The 17,026-nt window shown below is 47.9% G+C and overlaps 4 protein-coding genes across 4 annotated transcripts; 2 read left to right on the forward strand and 2 right to left on the reverse strand. All coding sequences in view use genetic code 12, as the record gives it.

The window, feature by feature from the left end:
* Positions 1 to 3,808: 3,808 nt before the first annotated feature.
* ZCF8 (Zcf8p) lies at positions 3,809 to 5,620 on the forward strand (the record flags this gene model as incomplete). The annotated part of the gene is made up of 1 exon (XM_025479622.1): positions 3,809 to 5,620. One exon carries the CDS (start codon positions 3,809 to 3,811, stop codon positions 5,618 to 5,620), a length of 1,812 nt encoding a protein of 603 aa, XP_025339095.1.
* A 1,145-nt stretch (positions 5,621 to 6,765) lies between these two features.
* On the forward strand, positions 6,766 to 8,211 carry CXQ87_001073 (ubiquitin-protein ligase; the record flags this gene model as incomplete). Its single annotated transcript, XM_025479623.1, has 1 exon — positions 6,766 to 8,211. The coding sequence occupies one exon, from the start codon at positions 6,766 to 6,768 to the stop codon at positions 8,209 to 8,211; it is 1,446 nt and encodes a 481-aa protein (XP_025339096.1).
* A 48-nt stretch (positions 8,212 to 8,259) lies between these two features.
* Positions 8,260 to 9,042, reverse strand: CXQ87_001074 (tRNA methyltransferase; the record flags this gene model as incomplete). Its single annotated transcript, XM_025479624.1, has 1 exon — positions 8,260 to 9,042. The coding sequence occupies one exon, from the start codon at positions 9,040 to 9,042 to the stop codon at positions 8,260 to 8,262; it is 783 nt and encodes a 260-aa protein (XP_025339097.1).
* An 86-nt stretch (positions 9,043 to 9,128) lies between these two features.
* On the reverse strand, positions 9,129 to 16,254 carry CSC25 (Ras family guanine nucleotide exchange factor; the record flags this gene model as incomplete). Its single annotated transcript, XM_025479625.1, has 5 exons — positions 9,129 to 10,618; positions 10,642 to 12,042; positions 12,329 to 13,190; positions 13,238 to 14,157; positions 14,187 to 16,254. 5 exons carry the CDS (start codon positions 16,252 to 16,254, stop codon positions 9,129 to 9,131), a joined length of 6,741 nt encoding a protein of 2,246 aa, XP_025339098.1.
* Between the last annotated feature and the right edge of the window lie 772 nt (positions 16,255 to 17,026).

The following is a 17,026-nucleotide window of genomic DNA, read 5'->3' on the forward strand; positions in this document are numbered from 1 at the left end:
TTTTAGTTCCCATGGGGGCAGAATTCCCGGGACAGATCTGGGACAAATAAAATTGGAAAAAGTGAAAACTTAGCTAATCACTGTCTTTTTCCTGTTTTGATCTGGCGGTTGAGCTGTAGATTCAATCTCGAGGCTTATTACCAAGGTGTACAGGTGTTTACTCTGGTACCATAGGATACACTTTCTTTACGAATCTGCTTCAGTGGTCTACTTTGTGTTTTGAAAAGATTGTAGTCTTTTAACAAATGTCACAAGGTATGCGGAAGGAACGTGGAGCAATGTATTTTGAAGCACAGAGCTTGAGAAAACTTTTAGGTGCATGCCCCATGTCATTCTCTTTCTAGTTTTGGAGTCAATATTTGATAAATTGACAGGAAGAGATTTATGCAATTTTGTCATTTTGTGAAAATTCGGCAAGGGTTCAATACTTTAAGAGTTGGAAGGTTTACTAGTAGAGGACTCGAGAGGTCATGGGGAACAACAATGGCCCAATTGTCAGCATGTAGCTCCTAGAAACACTCGAATTTCTCTAAGAGCTACAAACGATGTCTTGTCATGAGCACGGAGGACTGAAAATGGTCTCTTCCAGGTATACCAGCTCAAGATGCGTGTTTCGATGGGGTCCTCTAACGAAATGCCAAGAGCACTCCCTGGGTTATTACACACGAACCTCAAACAATGCTACAATAGCCCTTGGTATCAACTCAGTCTTCTAGCAAGTGTAAGTGCTTTTTAGTTGCAGTCAGCTCACCTCAACTTGCGATGAAAGGACTCCTATTTTTTGAAGTTTGTCTAATCATCTTCTTGGCCTGGCTTTATCGACAAGAAGTTTCTCCACATTCCAAAAAAATGAAAGTATCAGGCCCTTTGAGCCAGCGTTCGTCGATCTGCCAGCTTTGAGGTAGGGGCAGTCTGGATGGCAGCGTTGTACCATTCTTTAGCCCTTTCAATTACTTATAATGAATACCTAGGAAGCAAAGACGGCAGCGGGACTACCGAGATAAAGGGTTTGAGTCTCATTCTCATGAGGTTCAGTGAAGTCGTTTTCTTGGTGGGGGTGTTGGAAGCTATTTTGGGTGGAGTTGCAAGAGACCGTGCAAATTCCACGAAAGGTGATTTTCACGAAGAAGGCTTCAAGTATGAAACCAGCGGGTGGCGTATTATCACAATTTTACCCTCATCTATTGCCACAGCATTTATGCTTCCACGGTTGTTGGCGCCGTTGTTTCAATGAGCAACAGAACATCACCAAGCATGGCACGGCAATACTTACCACGAGCAGATTTCACCTGTACAGTGGAAATAGGATTATATGAAGAGAAGTTTTAGATTGCTTGTAGCACGAGAAAGAAAAAGGGAATGTAAAGTTTTGGGCCATTCGTTGGCAATTGTGTTGGTTTAATGTTTCTCAAACTGCCCACCAGCAACGAGGAAATCTACAAAAGCACCCGAGTCTTGGCAAGATGTAGCTGGGGCAAAGCCCGGCTGCAAAAAGCAGATGAGCTGCCACCGGGCTATTCTGTCATACAAGGAGCTGCAGCAACTTGTCGTTCGTAAAGCCACGCCAGAAGCTTCAGAGAGGGAGGCCAAGATAAGGGATGGCCGGGCTTAGCGCAGGTATAGTAGTCAAGTCGAAGCGGCGGCACGAAATAGGCGGACGGGCCTGGAATAAAGCCCGCAGGGCTGCTTTCCAGCGGTGTCATCTTGCGTGGTGCAGCAGAAAACGGCCCATGGTGGAGGTCATGGCGGAGGGGAGTAGGAAATTGAGAGGAAAGTTAGTAAGGGAAGTGGAGGAAGAAAATGTAGAGATCAGTTGTGGGCCATTATCACCATAGCGAAACGCCCAGGGCATGGGTGCCTGGGTAGTGTCAATCTTTCTGTATCGACATGGCCGTAGCAGCACGGCGGGTGCCTGCTGGGTCGAAGCAGCGGTGAGACGCGAGGGAGACTCTTGGGCATCAAAGTGGCGCTCGTTCGATCAGAGTTAGGCGAGCAGCAGGGTCCCGCCGCGGGCAGCTTAGCGAGACGCAGAGAAAAGCCCTGGCGCGCAGCAACAGGCTCTTCCAGTCCGTCCAGCGATCTGGGGCCGGTGGTAGGAGACGCAGAGGCCCTGAAGCTACGGGGTGTCGATTTACGCAACCAACACCGCCATCCCCATCCACCAACTTTACGCACCAACCATACACAAGTGTAGAGCACACTCGCGGGCCGAGACCAGTGACAGTTTGTGCCACTTCAGAGCCCTGGGCGCCCAGCGCTTCCAACCGTTTGTCGATGTTTTCGACAAGGGTGGGTTTTGTCCAAGGTGTCGTGTGGAGGCTGGCTGACGGACATTGTGCGCGGAGGACAATGGGCCCACAACAATCAGGCCAGGCCAAAACAGGCACCGGGCTCCAGTGTGCCAGGGCCCCGGCGGGTATATGCGTCGGCGGCAGCGACAAGAAACCTGGGGCCGCAAGGCTGATTGCAGCGGCGGTGACTCCTGGGTTGCCGCGGCGACTCCACGACTTAAGCGCAGCGCTGCAGCCTCACTATTTTTTTCACTCCCACCTCAAAATTTCCCTACCACCAGCAGCCTTGCCCCGGAACCATGGGCCGACCCGCACACACAGCCTCCCCTCAGAGGCCCCTTTGTTCTCCGGTTCCTTGACGGCTGCACACCTCCATTTCCCGCCCGCACGGAATTGGCGTTTTGCAAAAACCAACCAAATCGTAGAAATCTCTCACGTCGGCCAGCCTCTGGCCTGCGGCCTCTGGCCCGGGGCCTCAGCGTTCTGCGCCGTGGAGCGCCGCGCATGCCTCGCCTGGTCGCCCGTCTCTGGGGTATATAGCTGGGTGCTGGCGCCAACGGCGGCCCACCGCACTGCCGGCCCAAAAACTCACCTTCGCTAGCGGCAAAGGCATGTTCCACTGACCGCGGCCCTCCGACCCAGCAGCACCTGCTCTTTCTTTCTGGGCTTTTCGATCCACATCCACGAAACGCCATCCTGCCCGTACCCGCCGTCCCTTCCTTCTGGCGCTTGCCGTCCACGTCCGCTCAAGTGTCACGTCAACAGACAATTCCGTGATTCCAACGGTCCGTCACCTTTGACCAGATCGATCCAGACGGTTGTAACTTGGCCTGTTCATCTCCCATCCCCGTTGGCCATCCCCGTTGGCCATCCCCACTGACAATTCGCAATAGGCCCTTCACCAACTTGTATTCCAGTGGCCTCCACAAGACTCCCACACCCCCAGGCCGCATCTCATCAACTTACCCGCTCTGCTTCCGACCATTCCACAGAAGCCACGCACATCAACATCACACGCCGTCGGGCCTATTTTCCAACCGCCACCGCTGTTCCTGAATTCGTGCAGCTGGCACCGCTGGAGCCAAGACATCGTCGGCGCAGTTCCTCGCAAACGGGCCCTCTAGCCGCACCAACCTTCGCCAATCCTATACTCACACTGTGAAACCCAGCAACATGAAGCCTCGTCGCTCTCGCCGTACCTACTCCTGTGGTCCGTGCAAGCGCTACAAAATGAAGTGCAATTTGGAGCTTCCGTGTCTGCTGTGCATCCGCACCCGCCGCGAGCACCAGTGTCGCGAGAACCCTCCCAACCCTCCGTCAGAGAAGGAACGAATTGTCCAGCAGGAGCGCCGCTCGCGTAACTCTCGTCGTAAAGACCGCCTTAGACACGAAGTAGAGTCCTCCGACGAGCTCCCCCGCTCCAGCCTGGGCCTGTCCTCCCATGCTCCCAAACATGTCTTTGGCAACCCACTCCCCTATTCGGCTCCCTCCAACACACTCCCCCATGGGCCCTGCTCATGGACCATCTGCCCCAACTGCTGCTTCTGCTGCCGCCCGACCACCTGCTGCCGTTTCTGCCTCATGCAACGGGCGCTCCAAATCTGCCCACTGGCCTTCCCCTGCCTGACCAAACACCCCCTCGCAGCATCCACAACCTGAGTCCCATGATCCACTATATTGCTCAATGCCAGGCAAAGACGGTGGATGTGCCTCCGGCAGCCTTCACGCGTTGGCAGAACCTTCAGCCCCATGCTCCTCCACTTGCAGTGGCCTTCAATTGGGCACATCTGATCGAGAACCTGGGCTTCCACGAGCTTGTCGATTGGACGTCAGTCTACGCTGCAGCTCAGAAAATGCTCGTTTCCTCGTTTCAAAAAACCGATAAGCACACTCTTCAATGTATGGCTCTCGCTGCAGCGTTTTTCGCAGCCGGTTGCCTTGCAGGCCCTAGAGTCTCCAAAAAAGCCGTGCTTCGCTGTAATGAATGGCTTACTTTGCTGAGTATGTTGGTGAAGACCCTTGACCAGACTACCTGGGAAGATGCTGTTTTTTCCATCATCCATGTCATTCTGTTGAAGACTACGCTTATGGCCCTGGCCCAGTTCGAACGGGTTGCGAGAGAGTTTCGTAAGCTTTTCAAGGCCATCGCTCATAACACTCTGTTTCTTCTGTTGGTCCACGAGCTCGAGTACCAGAAGCTTCCTCCAGATAGAGCGGAAGACTTTGCTGTCCTCGCTCGCTGCTGGACTTACATTAAACTAGTTGAGACTGAGGCGCTGGTTCTTCAAGCAGAGACACTGTTTCAGTACGAGCACCCAGAACTCAAAGACACGATTCAACCTGACAGGGATCTCGTGAAGTGGCTCTACGGCATTGATCCCGAATCCCCACCACTGACATTGCTGATCTACGACACTGGCCTTATTGCTTCCAGTTTGTTCTTCCGTCGTTTTGAAAATTGCACATCCCCAAGAGAAATCTCGTACGCATATCTCACACTTTACAGTGAGTTTTGCGGAGGTAATCGCCTTGCTGCAGAATCATTATTCACTGCTATGGAAAATAACGATATGATAATGGCGGTTCGTTCTAACAAGAGCCTGCTTGGTGCCATACTTAAAGTTTCATTTATATGCGTACGTTGGCTTCTGATCATTAGAGCAGAGCCCAACAAGTTTGTGACGCTCCGTTTTGCCCACTATGTCACCACCCTTATGCTGATGTTCAATCCACTTTTTGCAATCTTGGATTCCGACATCTCCTCCCAGACGCTTATGAGCTCGCTTCAAAACTGGGCACAGCTCAATACCGTTTTTGACTTGTACAATATGTTGACACTACAGGCGCTTTTCATTGCCGTTATGAAAAACTTCACCAAAGAAAGCACTTCCCATTGGTGTCTTGATTTGCAATGGCTCGTGGATACCATGAAGGCTTCTTATTCCAGGGGTCGCAAAATGCTTGACAATGTACAGCCATATGTGACACTTCCACTTGCAAGCGCCCTTCTTCTGGCCAGTGAGTCCTTAGTCAAGATGAACTGCCATGATAATCACACTGCGCAAAGCTTTTATGATCAAATAACAGACATCATGGATCGGTCAACTTGGAAGACGTGTGTCTATTCTTTATTTGGATTGGAGCTGACGGCAGTCAACTACGTTGAGCAGCTTTGGCGCTTTGGTGAAGTTACCAAGTTTCACGGGCCAAATCCCATGAAAATCACACAAACATTGGTGTTAAATACTGCGTTCTTGCGTGAGTTCGAAAAGTCACTCAGAGGCTTCTGGTTCTCTCGGCGCCATGTCGAGGAGTATTTAGACCTTTGACAACCTCGAAGCAGATATGAAGGATATTATGTTCGTTTTGCGACTTATTGGACATGCCTCCGCCATGTTAATAATATAAAAAGTCTCGCCGCTGGAGGCCAAGAGACAACGCACTCACAAGAAATATTGCAGCTTGACAAGATCGTCCAAGTAGCTTCAGTGAGCAGCATAAGCATATGACCACCGCCATGAATACGAGTCATTCTCCGGATAGAGATGACGCCTTTAGGAATGTAATATACAAGTGTGATTATTCAGGCCCATTTGTAGCCGAGAATGCAGTAGAACAGCTTAGAGACTCAAGAACGATGAATGAGTTAAATTGCAAGCTTTGTCATATATTCATTGTTTGAGACAGTATCCCAGGATATTTGTACGACCTGGCGTCGGGACTCATGCAGAGAAACTTTCTTGCAGCTGAGCTCACAGTTCTCATTTTGGTCAATCAAGCATGGAGATGCATATTCTTCTCAATATACGCATCACCATTATTTTACGCAATCTACTTTCCAAGCTTCTTATTTAATTAATTTTCATGGCAATCGGACTTAATGGCGTTGATCGCCTCTATGCGCGACAGAACGCAATGGAAGCCTCTCCTCCCTTAGTGACCCCTTAGTCATCAACAGATTCCTTGAAGACATGTACCAAAACCTGAAGCTCTTCATTTTACGGGTAATTCTCATGAAACTCATAAAAGGCTATTCAGAAATAACAGCCCATAGTGTGATCTTGAAGATCATTGTCAGCTAACCCCATTTGCAGCCAGTGTGTATCGTATCGCAACAAGGCCCCCTTAAAAAGAAGCCACCTTCAATGATGCTAGAAGCTTCTGTGTGGCAAATAAAGCAATAAACAAACTTTTTTGTTAGAATCCAAAAGTAGAAACCCCACGATGTAATTTAACAGACGAGGACAACGGTCACATGACCAGTATAAGAAAACCACCACTACGTCAGAGGCGCTCCCAACGGCCCGTGCCTGACTCTTCCTATTTAAGGTCGGTTTTTCAAACAATAAACCACAAAAGCTCCACTTTATTTATTATACTTCCTTTACAACACATACTCTTTCCAGGGTTTCCACATTATCCCTCTGACTAAGCAAGAGTCAGCCTTACCCTTCCATTTGATCCACATTCAACCATGAGTCAGCAACCGCCCGAGGACGATAGGCCACTGAACCCTTCGAATCCTACAAATCCAGCATCAAATGATGACCAGAATCGAGATAGAGGGGCTGACAGCCAGCCTGAACCAAACTACAACTTGTTCGACTACTTGCTTGATACAGCATTGGGGCGGTCTCAGGATCAACCTGGCAATAGTACAACCCCTACCAACTCGACCAACGCAAGCACGACACCGACAGTCACGCTAGACCATGGCCCTGCTACTGACGCCACGGGAGTTGCATCAGGTACTGAGGCTCAAACCGGTCCACAGCTGTCTGAACCACAATCTGGCCTGAATGGACCTGCGTTGGGATACCACCCGTTGGGTATAGTCGGAACGGATCTTTCTGGCTCCATAATCATCACCGTGAACTACATGTTTCTAGATGGAACCGAAGGTGACGGTCCGGGAAGAACCGGTTCTTTGGTGGTGACATTGCCTAACACCGCCGCTAACAGGGAACCTAGAGCCATCCAACTGTTCATTTCCCTAGCTACTCGTATGGCATACCTGGTTTTGGTATCAAGCACACAAAGAAAGAAAGGTATTCACCCCGACACCTTCCAGAAGTTCCCCGTTAAGTCTCCTCCTGGGCTTACGGAACAAACTTGCGCTATCTGCTTTGAGCGGTATGAGCAGGTCCCACCTATAGACGACTGTGTCACAAAGAAGCGTAAGATGAACCTGAGGGAACCCACACCCACTGCATCCACCTCCAACGAACGTGAGGATAAGGGGACCCTAGAAACTTGCGACATTGAATGGAAACATGTACCAGTTGAACTTCCGTGTGGTCACATCTTTGGCCAGTCATGTTTGGCTCATTGGCTAAATGAGAACCGCAACTGTCCCTTGTGCCGAAACAACATCCCTGACGAAGTTGGCGATCGCAATGACTTACCGCCTGTTACTTACTTGCGCTTTGGTGGACCTGGTGCTGGCGGTATGCATCTTTACGACGATAGGCAACCTTCTTCAGGTGAGGATCTGGCGCCACAGCCGGAAACTCGCCAGGATCAATCTCAGGAGCAAACACCAAACCCGCCACAAGACACGCAGAACCCAGGTCTACTTCGAAGGGCAACCTCTGTCATTTTCCATCCTCATAGACACGTCAGATCAACAGACAGAGCTGGGCTGCCTTCATTGGGACGTCGTCGTAACTCTCCGGTTTCGCCAATGATTACTCAAATCCTCAACTTGTTCAGCAGAAATAGAAGAAGAGAAAATGAAAGAAGAGAGTCTGGTGAGGCCGAGAGAGGCGCGTCGTCCATTTTTGCATCGGGAGTTTCAAGCAGGCGGACTGCTGATGGTGTAGAAACTACCACCACAGAGCAGGGCCTGGAGAATTCTGAATTAGGCTCTGAGTCTAACCAGGGCCTGTCTCGTAATACCCCACAGGAGGAGGAGCATTAGAGCTCATTATTGAGCATTTTTATGTAGCGTAGATGTACATTAACTAGTCTATTGATTTTGAAGTTCTTTTTCTCGTCTCTTTTTCTCCTTCTCTTCCCTTACCGATTCTCTTCTAGCCATTCCTTCCTTCATTTTACGCAAGCGACGCTCTTCTTTTGATTCCACAACTGGCGCCTTCTGTGGCTTTCCCATCAGCTCGATAGCCCTCGTGAGAGTTTCCATCTTTCTGAAGTTCTCAGTGAACCGGTCAAGAGAAAGTTTCGTTATTAGCTCAAGATAAGACTTTGGAACAATGGAAACTAACTTGTCATCTTGAAGGTAGCCAATCGGGGTATCTAGCTTGATCGAGATTCTGATACCCACGATGTTGTTGGAGCCAATGCCCGATTCCCTGAAACCACATCCCATAGCTGTGGAATATAGTAGATTGGCAGTATCCAAATCACGACACTTGACATGCAAAATGAGGGGTTCAAATTTGAAAAGAATGAATCGTTGGGAATCTTCAGTTGGTTTAGGCTCTTCATATACAAAGTCAACCTGATCATACCAACTCGATAGTTCCTCAGGATGATGAGTCACAAAAAGCCAGCGACCCTCGTTACCCTTGGCACCGATCTGAGTATCAGCTTTTTTCATACCCTCGAGGAATACAGAGACCCTGCCCGAGCACAGGGACGTTGTGACCATGTCAGGATGAGCATTGATCACATTGATGGTTGGGAGGCAGAGGGAGTCAATCGTGCCCTTAGGAGATGCATCTGGTACTTCCAGGGAAGTGAGGCCTATCAGCTCAAGTATGAAAGCTTTCTTCTGATCAAAGGCACTCATGTCACCAGACAACTAAGGACGCTTCTCTGGTCTTGGAGATCGAGCGATGGAGCCTCTATGCACACCAAGTTTTGCAGCCATACGGATTATTTCAATGCATTCATGAGTTTCGCTTCATCAGAATCATCAAGCTGGAAAAGTGTCTTCACCACTGGCAAAAGCTGCTCGCGCTGCTCCTTGTGTTCGAAAAACCCGAAAAGAACATTCTTGAGGTAAGCAGTGTTTGTATCCTTATCTGGAGTAGACTTAGCGACAGGCAGTTCGGAGGAACTTCTGGTGGATTCGGGAGGGGTAGCTTTTGTACTTTGCATTTGGCGGTACTGTTGTGTGACGTGCTTGTAATTTTGCAGGAGACGCTCAACCTTGAGAGAAGATTCCTCGTTCAACTTCTTGAGCGTGCGATTCATGTTTTCGTACTCTTTGACCTTGGCACTGGAAGACTGAAGGGAGCTTCGTAACTCCTCAATCGTATTTTCCAAATCCTTCGTCTTCTTTGCTGCTTCTGGGGAGATTGCAGTCTCATTGAGTAAAGGCTCATACTTCTTCTTAAGGCCATCAATCTGGTTCGTCAATTCCTTGATTTTGTTGGCTGATTCCGACAAGGAGGACTTCAATTCATCGATTTCACGTTGTCTTTGTTTGAGCGCACCATGTAGAGAGGACTCAAGCTCCGACTTTTCGGCATTGATGGATCTGATATCGTTCTTGAGATTAGCACACTCAATATTGTTGCGTTCTTCAGCCTCGAGGAGAAGCTTTCTTATGGTAGATGACTCACGAGTTCTCTCTTGTAACATCAGTTTGGCCTCAGAAAGCTCGTCTTCCAACGTGTCAATTCTGTTTTGCGCCTCCTTTGATTTCATACTAAGCTCTTCATACTGCTGCTTGTATGACTGAACTTCATCGGAGGAGTTGGCCTTTGTCTTCACCATCGTGTCAAACTTCGTTTTAAGCTCGTCAAGTTCGTTTACCACTTCATGTCTGCTAATTTGTAGTTTGGAAAGTTCTGCGTTTAGGGAGCTGATGCGTTGGTTCGTGACCTCTTGCTTATTGATAAGATCTGATTTCTCTTGAACAAGCGACTTGTTGCTACCTTGCAAACTAGAGTTAGAGTTTTCGAGCTGGGAAATAGTTGCCCTCAACGTGTCTCTTTCTTTCGCTCTCTTCTCTGACTCTTCTCTGAAGTCCTTGATAAGTTCATCCTTATGCGACACAGACGACTGCAATGACGCTATCTCGAGCTTCAACGATGAATCGACGCTTTTGGCCTTAGCAAGCTCATCGATTCGCTGATTCAATTTGGCCTTCTCCTGGTTCAAGCTTTCTATTTCTTTCTTGGATTCATCAAGATCTTTTTTAGCTCTTGAAAGTTGTCCCTTCAAGTCTTTAATTATGCCAGATGCCTTCTCAGAGTTTGATCTAAGAGTTTCGATTTCCTCCTTTGATGACTGCTGCAGGCTCTCAATCGTTTCTTGCCTTATCTTTTCAACTTGCTCTGCATGCTCAACCTTCAACTTCTCGGATTTCTCTTCGGACTCACGTCTGATTTTGTCAAGCTCCTTCGACGATTCTTCCACTTGCTTCTCGAGCTGACTGTACTTCTCGAGTTCTTCTTTTGAGGGGTATCCAGCTTCAATTGTTTGATGTCGTCTTTTGCGGCCACCAAGTCATTGCCTGTTTCTCTTAACATATCGTTCAATGTCTCAATCTCCTCTTTCTTTGACTCTACCAACTTCTTTGATTCACTGAGTTCAGATGCGAGTGACTCCTTCTCTGCAACAAGATCATCATACTTCTGTGTGAGCTCCTCAAACTTTGCCTTGAACTCAGAAGCACCACTCTTTGCGTCAGACGTCTCTGGTTCAGGTGCCGGGGAAGCTGACTGTGCCTTGGCCTTCTTATTCTTCTTCTTTTTATTTCCAGAAGAGCGGGGCTGAGATTGCGTTTCTGATTCTCCTTTGGAGGCTTGAACTGACTTAGATTGAGCATCATCTCTCTCCTTCTGAATCTCCTCGATTCGCTTTTCCGTGTCCGCAATCTTGCTCTCCAAGTCGGAAACTCTCGCTTGAAGGATATTCTTTTCTTCTCCCAATGTTTTGTAATTGCTTTGAAGAGTGTCCTTCTCGTGTTTAATTGACTCGAGTTCCTTAGTCAATGTCTCATGCTTAAGCTGCAGATCTTTCAATTGTCCAGATATGCTATCACCATCGTTCTTTAACGAATCCAACTCCTTTTGCACAGAGCTCAATTCAGTGTTCGACTTCTCTAAATCCTTTGTAAGTCTTTCCTTCTCTTCCGTGGCATCCTCCAAGTTAGTCTGCGCTGATCCAAGCTGTTCCTTGAGTGCATCAATAGACTTCTGAAGCTCAGAGTCCCCTACTGATGCCTGTGGAGTAGCCTCACGAGTTGCATTCAGGAGATCCAGCCGGAGAGACTCAACCTCTGATGATAAACTGTCCTTAACTTTCAGGGCCTTGTCAAGCGCTTCCTCTGTGTATCTCACAGTCTTGTCAGCATCAGCTAGGCGTCTTGTCAATTGAGTCACCTCAGCTGTCTTCTTCCTTAGCTCCTGCTCCGTTATACTGGTCTTATCGTGTATGCTCTTTAAGTATTCCACAATCTCTCCAGCGTCTGCGATCAGGGAAACTGGGGTGAATTCCTTGAGCACCTTCTCGAAAGACAGAACCAATTCACCCTTACGCTTTTCAGTTTTGTAGGCATCTAATAAGACAGGATATTTCTCTTCATATTTGACAAACTTCTTTAGTTTGGCCCTAACAAGCTGAGGTAACTGCTCCATGTCTATGTCTTTCAAAGGCCCTGAGGTTGCAATTGGGGAAGCTGTCTGTGCTGATGTATCTTCGGATTGACCCTCTTGAACCAATTGGGTTTGACTGCCATTTTTGGATTCGTTGTCGTCTTCTGGTTGTAGAAGGTCTTGGGAGTCTGGGGTCTTCGTGTTCAAGATATTGGATCCATTCTTGAGCTGTCTTATATTGTCTATACTTTTACGAGGTGGTTCTCCTTGTTGTATTTCATTTAATGATTTTGCAACATCCTCTGAAAAGGACTTGAGTTTATTAAACATGCTCGATGGCGAATGGCCTGGACACCAGTGTTACTTACTAGGTCGTTCCGGCCGACGTAAACCACTACCGATTCTGTCCTGCAGGGTAGTGGACTAAAGACGAGCGCAGACCGGAAGCGGTATTCTGCATCCATGGCTGCGAAATACTTTACTTCAGACCCCAAATGTTCATATTGACTGCCAGGCGAGGCTGCAGACTTTCATCTTTTCCGGTTTTCTTCTTTGAAACTTTCCGGTCAATTACCTCACGAGGCTCAAGGTTCAATGACAACTGATACTGTTCCTCGATCGAAGGGCACTTGTCGAACCAGAGATCGAGGTACTTCTGAATCTCACCCACGCTTTGGAAATTGTAGGCAATCTTCTGGAATCTGTCAATTCCCTCAACAATCTCAACCGTCTTAGCTCTTTTCGCAAAGTTGATCATACGAGTACGATTCAACAAGTGTTGTGGGTTTCCGTGGTAAATGAAGGTGAGATCACTCAAGTACACTCCGAAGAACGGAACACATGGCTCAGACCCAATGAACTTGAGAACATCTCTATACTCGTTGAAATTTCTGGTTGAGTTCATGAGTCGGTTCATATTATGAAGCTGGGTCAAGATGTCACGAGAAACAAACGCCCATGTCTTTTTGAGACGATGAATGGGTGATGAGTAGAGAGCCGAGATAATAGCTGTCATCGAGGAGAAGTTGTTGTATTGGCGACACTTCTCTGCAACTTGCACAAAGTAACGAATAGACCTGACTCTTTTCTTTGCATCTTCCTTCCTCAAGATCATGTATGCCACAAAATTTGTCAACTGGTTTGATGCTTTGATGAAGTTTGTGATGGGCTCTATGCTTTCTTGAAGACCTGATTTCTTGCCCCAAACCTTGTTGATACAAGCAAGTTTATTGATCTGGCAGAACAACAGGAACTCTCGAATGGTAATTTGCCTGGCAAACTCAATGTAGTCAATATCTTGAAGCTTCAATTTCTTGATAGAAAATCCTTTGAGAATAGGAGCTGGAGGCTTTCCAAGAACCACAGCGGACTCATGCCTCTTAGTGGTTGGCTCCCGCGAAGGATCTTTTCAATACCTTCAGAAATTTTTTCAGAGACTGGGAAGCGCTTCACAGTGGGCAACTGGGAAAATGCCAACCAACGTTGCAACACTGTAATGCTGTAGAAGGAATCACACCAGTGGACGTCAATAAGTAACTTCATGATGTCCAAGACCTTTGCGCGTACTTTGCTCTGCTTCAACGATTTCCATGACAAGTATTCTTCATAGCTCAACCCTTCAGGAGCATCCATATTGAATCTGTTGATGAGAGTCTGGATCAATTCACCGATAGACATCATTGTGGCAAACGTAATCAAAAATACAGAGATGAAGCCGCTGTCAAGAGACTCATGTCTGGTTAAGTGAGCGACAAGAGCTTCTTTTGTTCCTCCCTTAATATTACCCTTGATATCAAGTAACAAGTCACCTTCCTCATCACCTTCCAAATACCATGGCGTGTCTTCGTCACCCTTTTTGCTACTGTAGTACTGTGCACCGCTGTCCTCGTTCTTCTCGCTGGCAGCGGTGTTGTTTCTCTCAATCACAAGAAGCTGGACATTAAAGTCATCATGCATAACTCTTGTGGCGTAGTTCAAGATTGTCTCACGTTCTTCGACAAGCTGTTGCACGAGCGCTGTGATATGTTCACAGAAGTCAATACCTTCTAGAAGCAAATCAGACACCACCTCATCCTTGTCAAGGGTTATTGCATCTGGAGACTTCATCTTATTCTGCTGCATTAAAATGTTGCTCAAGACCATTGCAGATCTCTCAAGTGGATCTTTTATGGTCTCTCTGTTGTAAAGGATTGGATCATCCTCTTTCATAGCCGTGAATACATCAGGGTCATCCAAGGTCAATGACTGAGAATACATGATAATTTTTGATAACAAAGTGTGGAAGAACTGCTTAGCCTTGAAATACTCAAGAACAACGGGATAGTCGAATGTGAGGTTTCCAGTAGTGTTGTCATCAGCTTGGTCCCGTATTTAAGCTCCTCGTTACTTCCCAAGCTATCACCAGAGGAAGACCTTTTGATGAGACAAAAAACGGTGAAATCAAAGGATTCTAGTAAATCAAGCATGGAGCTGGCATGATGTAAGTACTTGTAGATGAATCGCAAGATCTGCTCATTACGCCCGTTACGGAGCTGCTCATTGTAGTACTTCTCTTGATTGTCTGGTCCCAAGTAGTTCAATGTTTCTGAGCTAATCTTGACAATCTCGGTAGCAGACATTTTGACCCTTTCGTACCCTGCGTTGTCGATGATCACCTTGAGGTGATATTTGTTTTTCAAGTGTTCACCACTCAAGTTGAGATAAGGCTTGGTGTTTGTGAAGAACGGGTTGCACCAGTTTCCACCATTGAATTCATCAGCAAGAAAGCGAGGATAGACTTGTGGAAGCACATTGAAGCGATCCTCTCCCTCGTCTTCCGAAGCATCCGAACTATCATAATCTTTGATTGTCACTCTTTTTCCCTTACTAAGACGAAGGAAGATTTTGATGAGCGCATTCATGTTGGACCTCACGGCATCGACCTCATGGTCAATCTGCAGAAGATAAGACTCAACAGAGTCATGGGATGCCAGGTCATCAGTCAGACCTCTAGTGTTGGGGCCCGTAATAGAAGAGCTTATGGATTCTGACGGCAGCACTGTAGATGCTTGTGGGGTAGGCCCTGTGGACCGGTTGAGGCTGCGGATATCTAAACTGAAGAGCTCTGTATTTGATGCAGCGACCGAATAGTGCATAACGCTGAGATGTAGTAGGCCATTGATGTATAATTGGGAAAAGCCATTAGTGATACGTTTGAGCTTTCTTCTGATGGAGCCTTCATATTTGGAGTCAGCGAAGTCATGGTGAACTAGCCTTGCACCGGCCAAGACGATCGACACCAGCTTGGTAAGCTGTGAGAGGTGCATGGAGAAGAGCTGCTTATTGGAATCCTTCAATGCCTTGTGAGTCAAATCGAGAAGGTAGTTGAAACGGTCCTTGAGCTCCGTCCATTTGTTGATGTCATCAAATGAGCTGTAAAATAACCCGCTGGTGGCAAAGAATGGTTGCAGAAAGTGATGATAAGATGAAGCTGAGCTCGTGGTGGACATTGAAGATGCATTGGAATCTCTCTTCATATCGAAGCCCTTGACACTCGAATTCGACCGGTCGTGAGGATCATCCTCTGCCTTGTCGTCTTTCACCACATTAACTGGTGTGATGACATCAAGCGCTTCGCGTGGTGGAAGCAGCAAATTTCCTCCGTTGAAGTCAGCTTGTGGCATGAGCGGCACCAACGGTAGCATTTCGCAGTACACCTCCAATTGCTCAGAATAGAAGGCAACATCGCCAGTAGTGGTACCACGTGCAATCCATACAATGTTCTTACCCTCTGTCTGTTTCACCTCGAGAGTCAATTTCTCGGCCTCCTCCACGGATATAAACTTGATTGGGGTATCCTGTGCAACAGGCATATCCTCCGAATGGGACGATATCGTGGAGGCGAACGAGGGCTGGTGGGCAGCTGGTGCCGGAGATGCACCCTCCGTGGCTTCCGAAGAAGGCGAAGGAGTATGGTTTGAAAGCGCCGGGTTCGACCGCAGTCTCTGGTCCGATATGCTGGTTTCCAGACTGGCAAAAGACACCACCGAATTCTTCCTTGTATTGCTTGCCGGGCTGTTCTTGCCCAGGTCCGCTAGCGACCGTTGCAAAAGGCTTGTAAAGGACGGTATTAGCACGTTGGCCGCTGTGTTGGCAGCCGTTATGGAGTCGATTTCCTTGTTCAGCTTTAGTTTATTCAACACAGGCTGGACAAAGTTCACCAGTCGAACGTAGTTATGCGGGAACCAGCCTCGCAGCATCTCGCCGTCGACAATTGACACGCCGTCCCACCAGCCGCTGTCGCTTTTAGCTAGGACATAAACGGTGTCTCCGAGGTCCAAGGGAAGGTGGGATGGCTGGGTGCCGGGGAAGTCGTACAATGCTATCACTGTGTCTTTGCACTTGAGCGTCTGCTGGATTGTCTGTGTCGCGTCATGGGGCGACACGACGTCCGGAGGGATTTCCTCGTACGACATGGCTTGCAACTCTTTCTCCCGATAGTGGTAGTTGGTTAGTCCCGGAGTGAAAACTGTGCAGGTGCAGTCCTATGCCCCAGAGACAAGCGCTGTGAGAGGATGAAGCAGGTGAAGGCGACGCAGGATCTAGCTGAGATTTAGGAAGTGTCTTACATGGACAGGCCAAAATTGGCATTGAATGTTTTTTTGGGTTCCTGAGGTTTGCTTGTGGTGGTCGCATTTAGAGAACAGGCCTTGGCAAATCGGGAGACACGTTACTTGGCCGGTGACGGGGAGTTGTAAATTCGCTAATTCATACATTTGTCAAAACTACTGTCCTGTTGAATTTTCTACGGGGCTATTTTTTTAATGCTCATCTCGGGATGCTGTAGATGCAGCCCGGGTCGGCGCTCGGTAATAGCACCGAAGTTTCCACACGCTGGCAAAATATGTGGATCTGATAAAACAGGGGTTTCATTATTGTGGTGAAGAAGTAATTTTAAGCAATTGAGGTTGCTGGGATCGATACTCAGGTTTTGTGGTGGAGATGGATCTGGCCATGATCTTTCTTGCATACCCAGCCGCCCGGTGGCACAGTCTTGGTGGCACAGTCTCGGGGTCTCCGTCTGGCCAATTGGTAGTCGTGAAGAACGGGCTTGTGCTTTTGGAACTGCGGTTATTGCAAATATTGGAGCCTGTGCTTTCTGTAGTGCATTTTCCAGACTACCTAGTGTTGTTGTTCTACAAGCCACATGGACTCAGCACACCAGGCAAAGCCCAAGCTCCGAAGTGG

Source organism: Candidozyma duobushaemuli (assembly GCF_002926085.2).
Source record: "Candidozyma duobushaemuli strain B09383 chromosome Unknown A_B09383, whole genome shotgun sequence".
NCBI lineage: Eukaryota > Fungi > Ascomycota > Pichiomycetes > Serinales > Metschnikowiaceae > Candidozyma > Candidozyma duobushaemuli.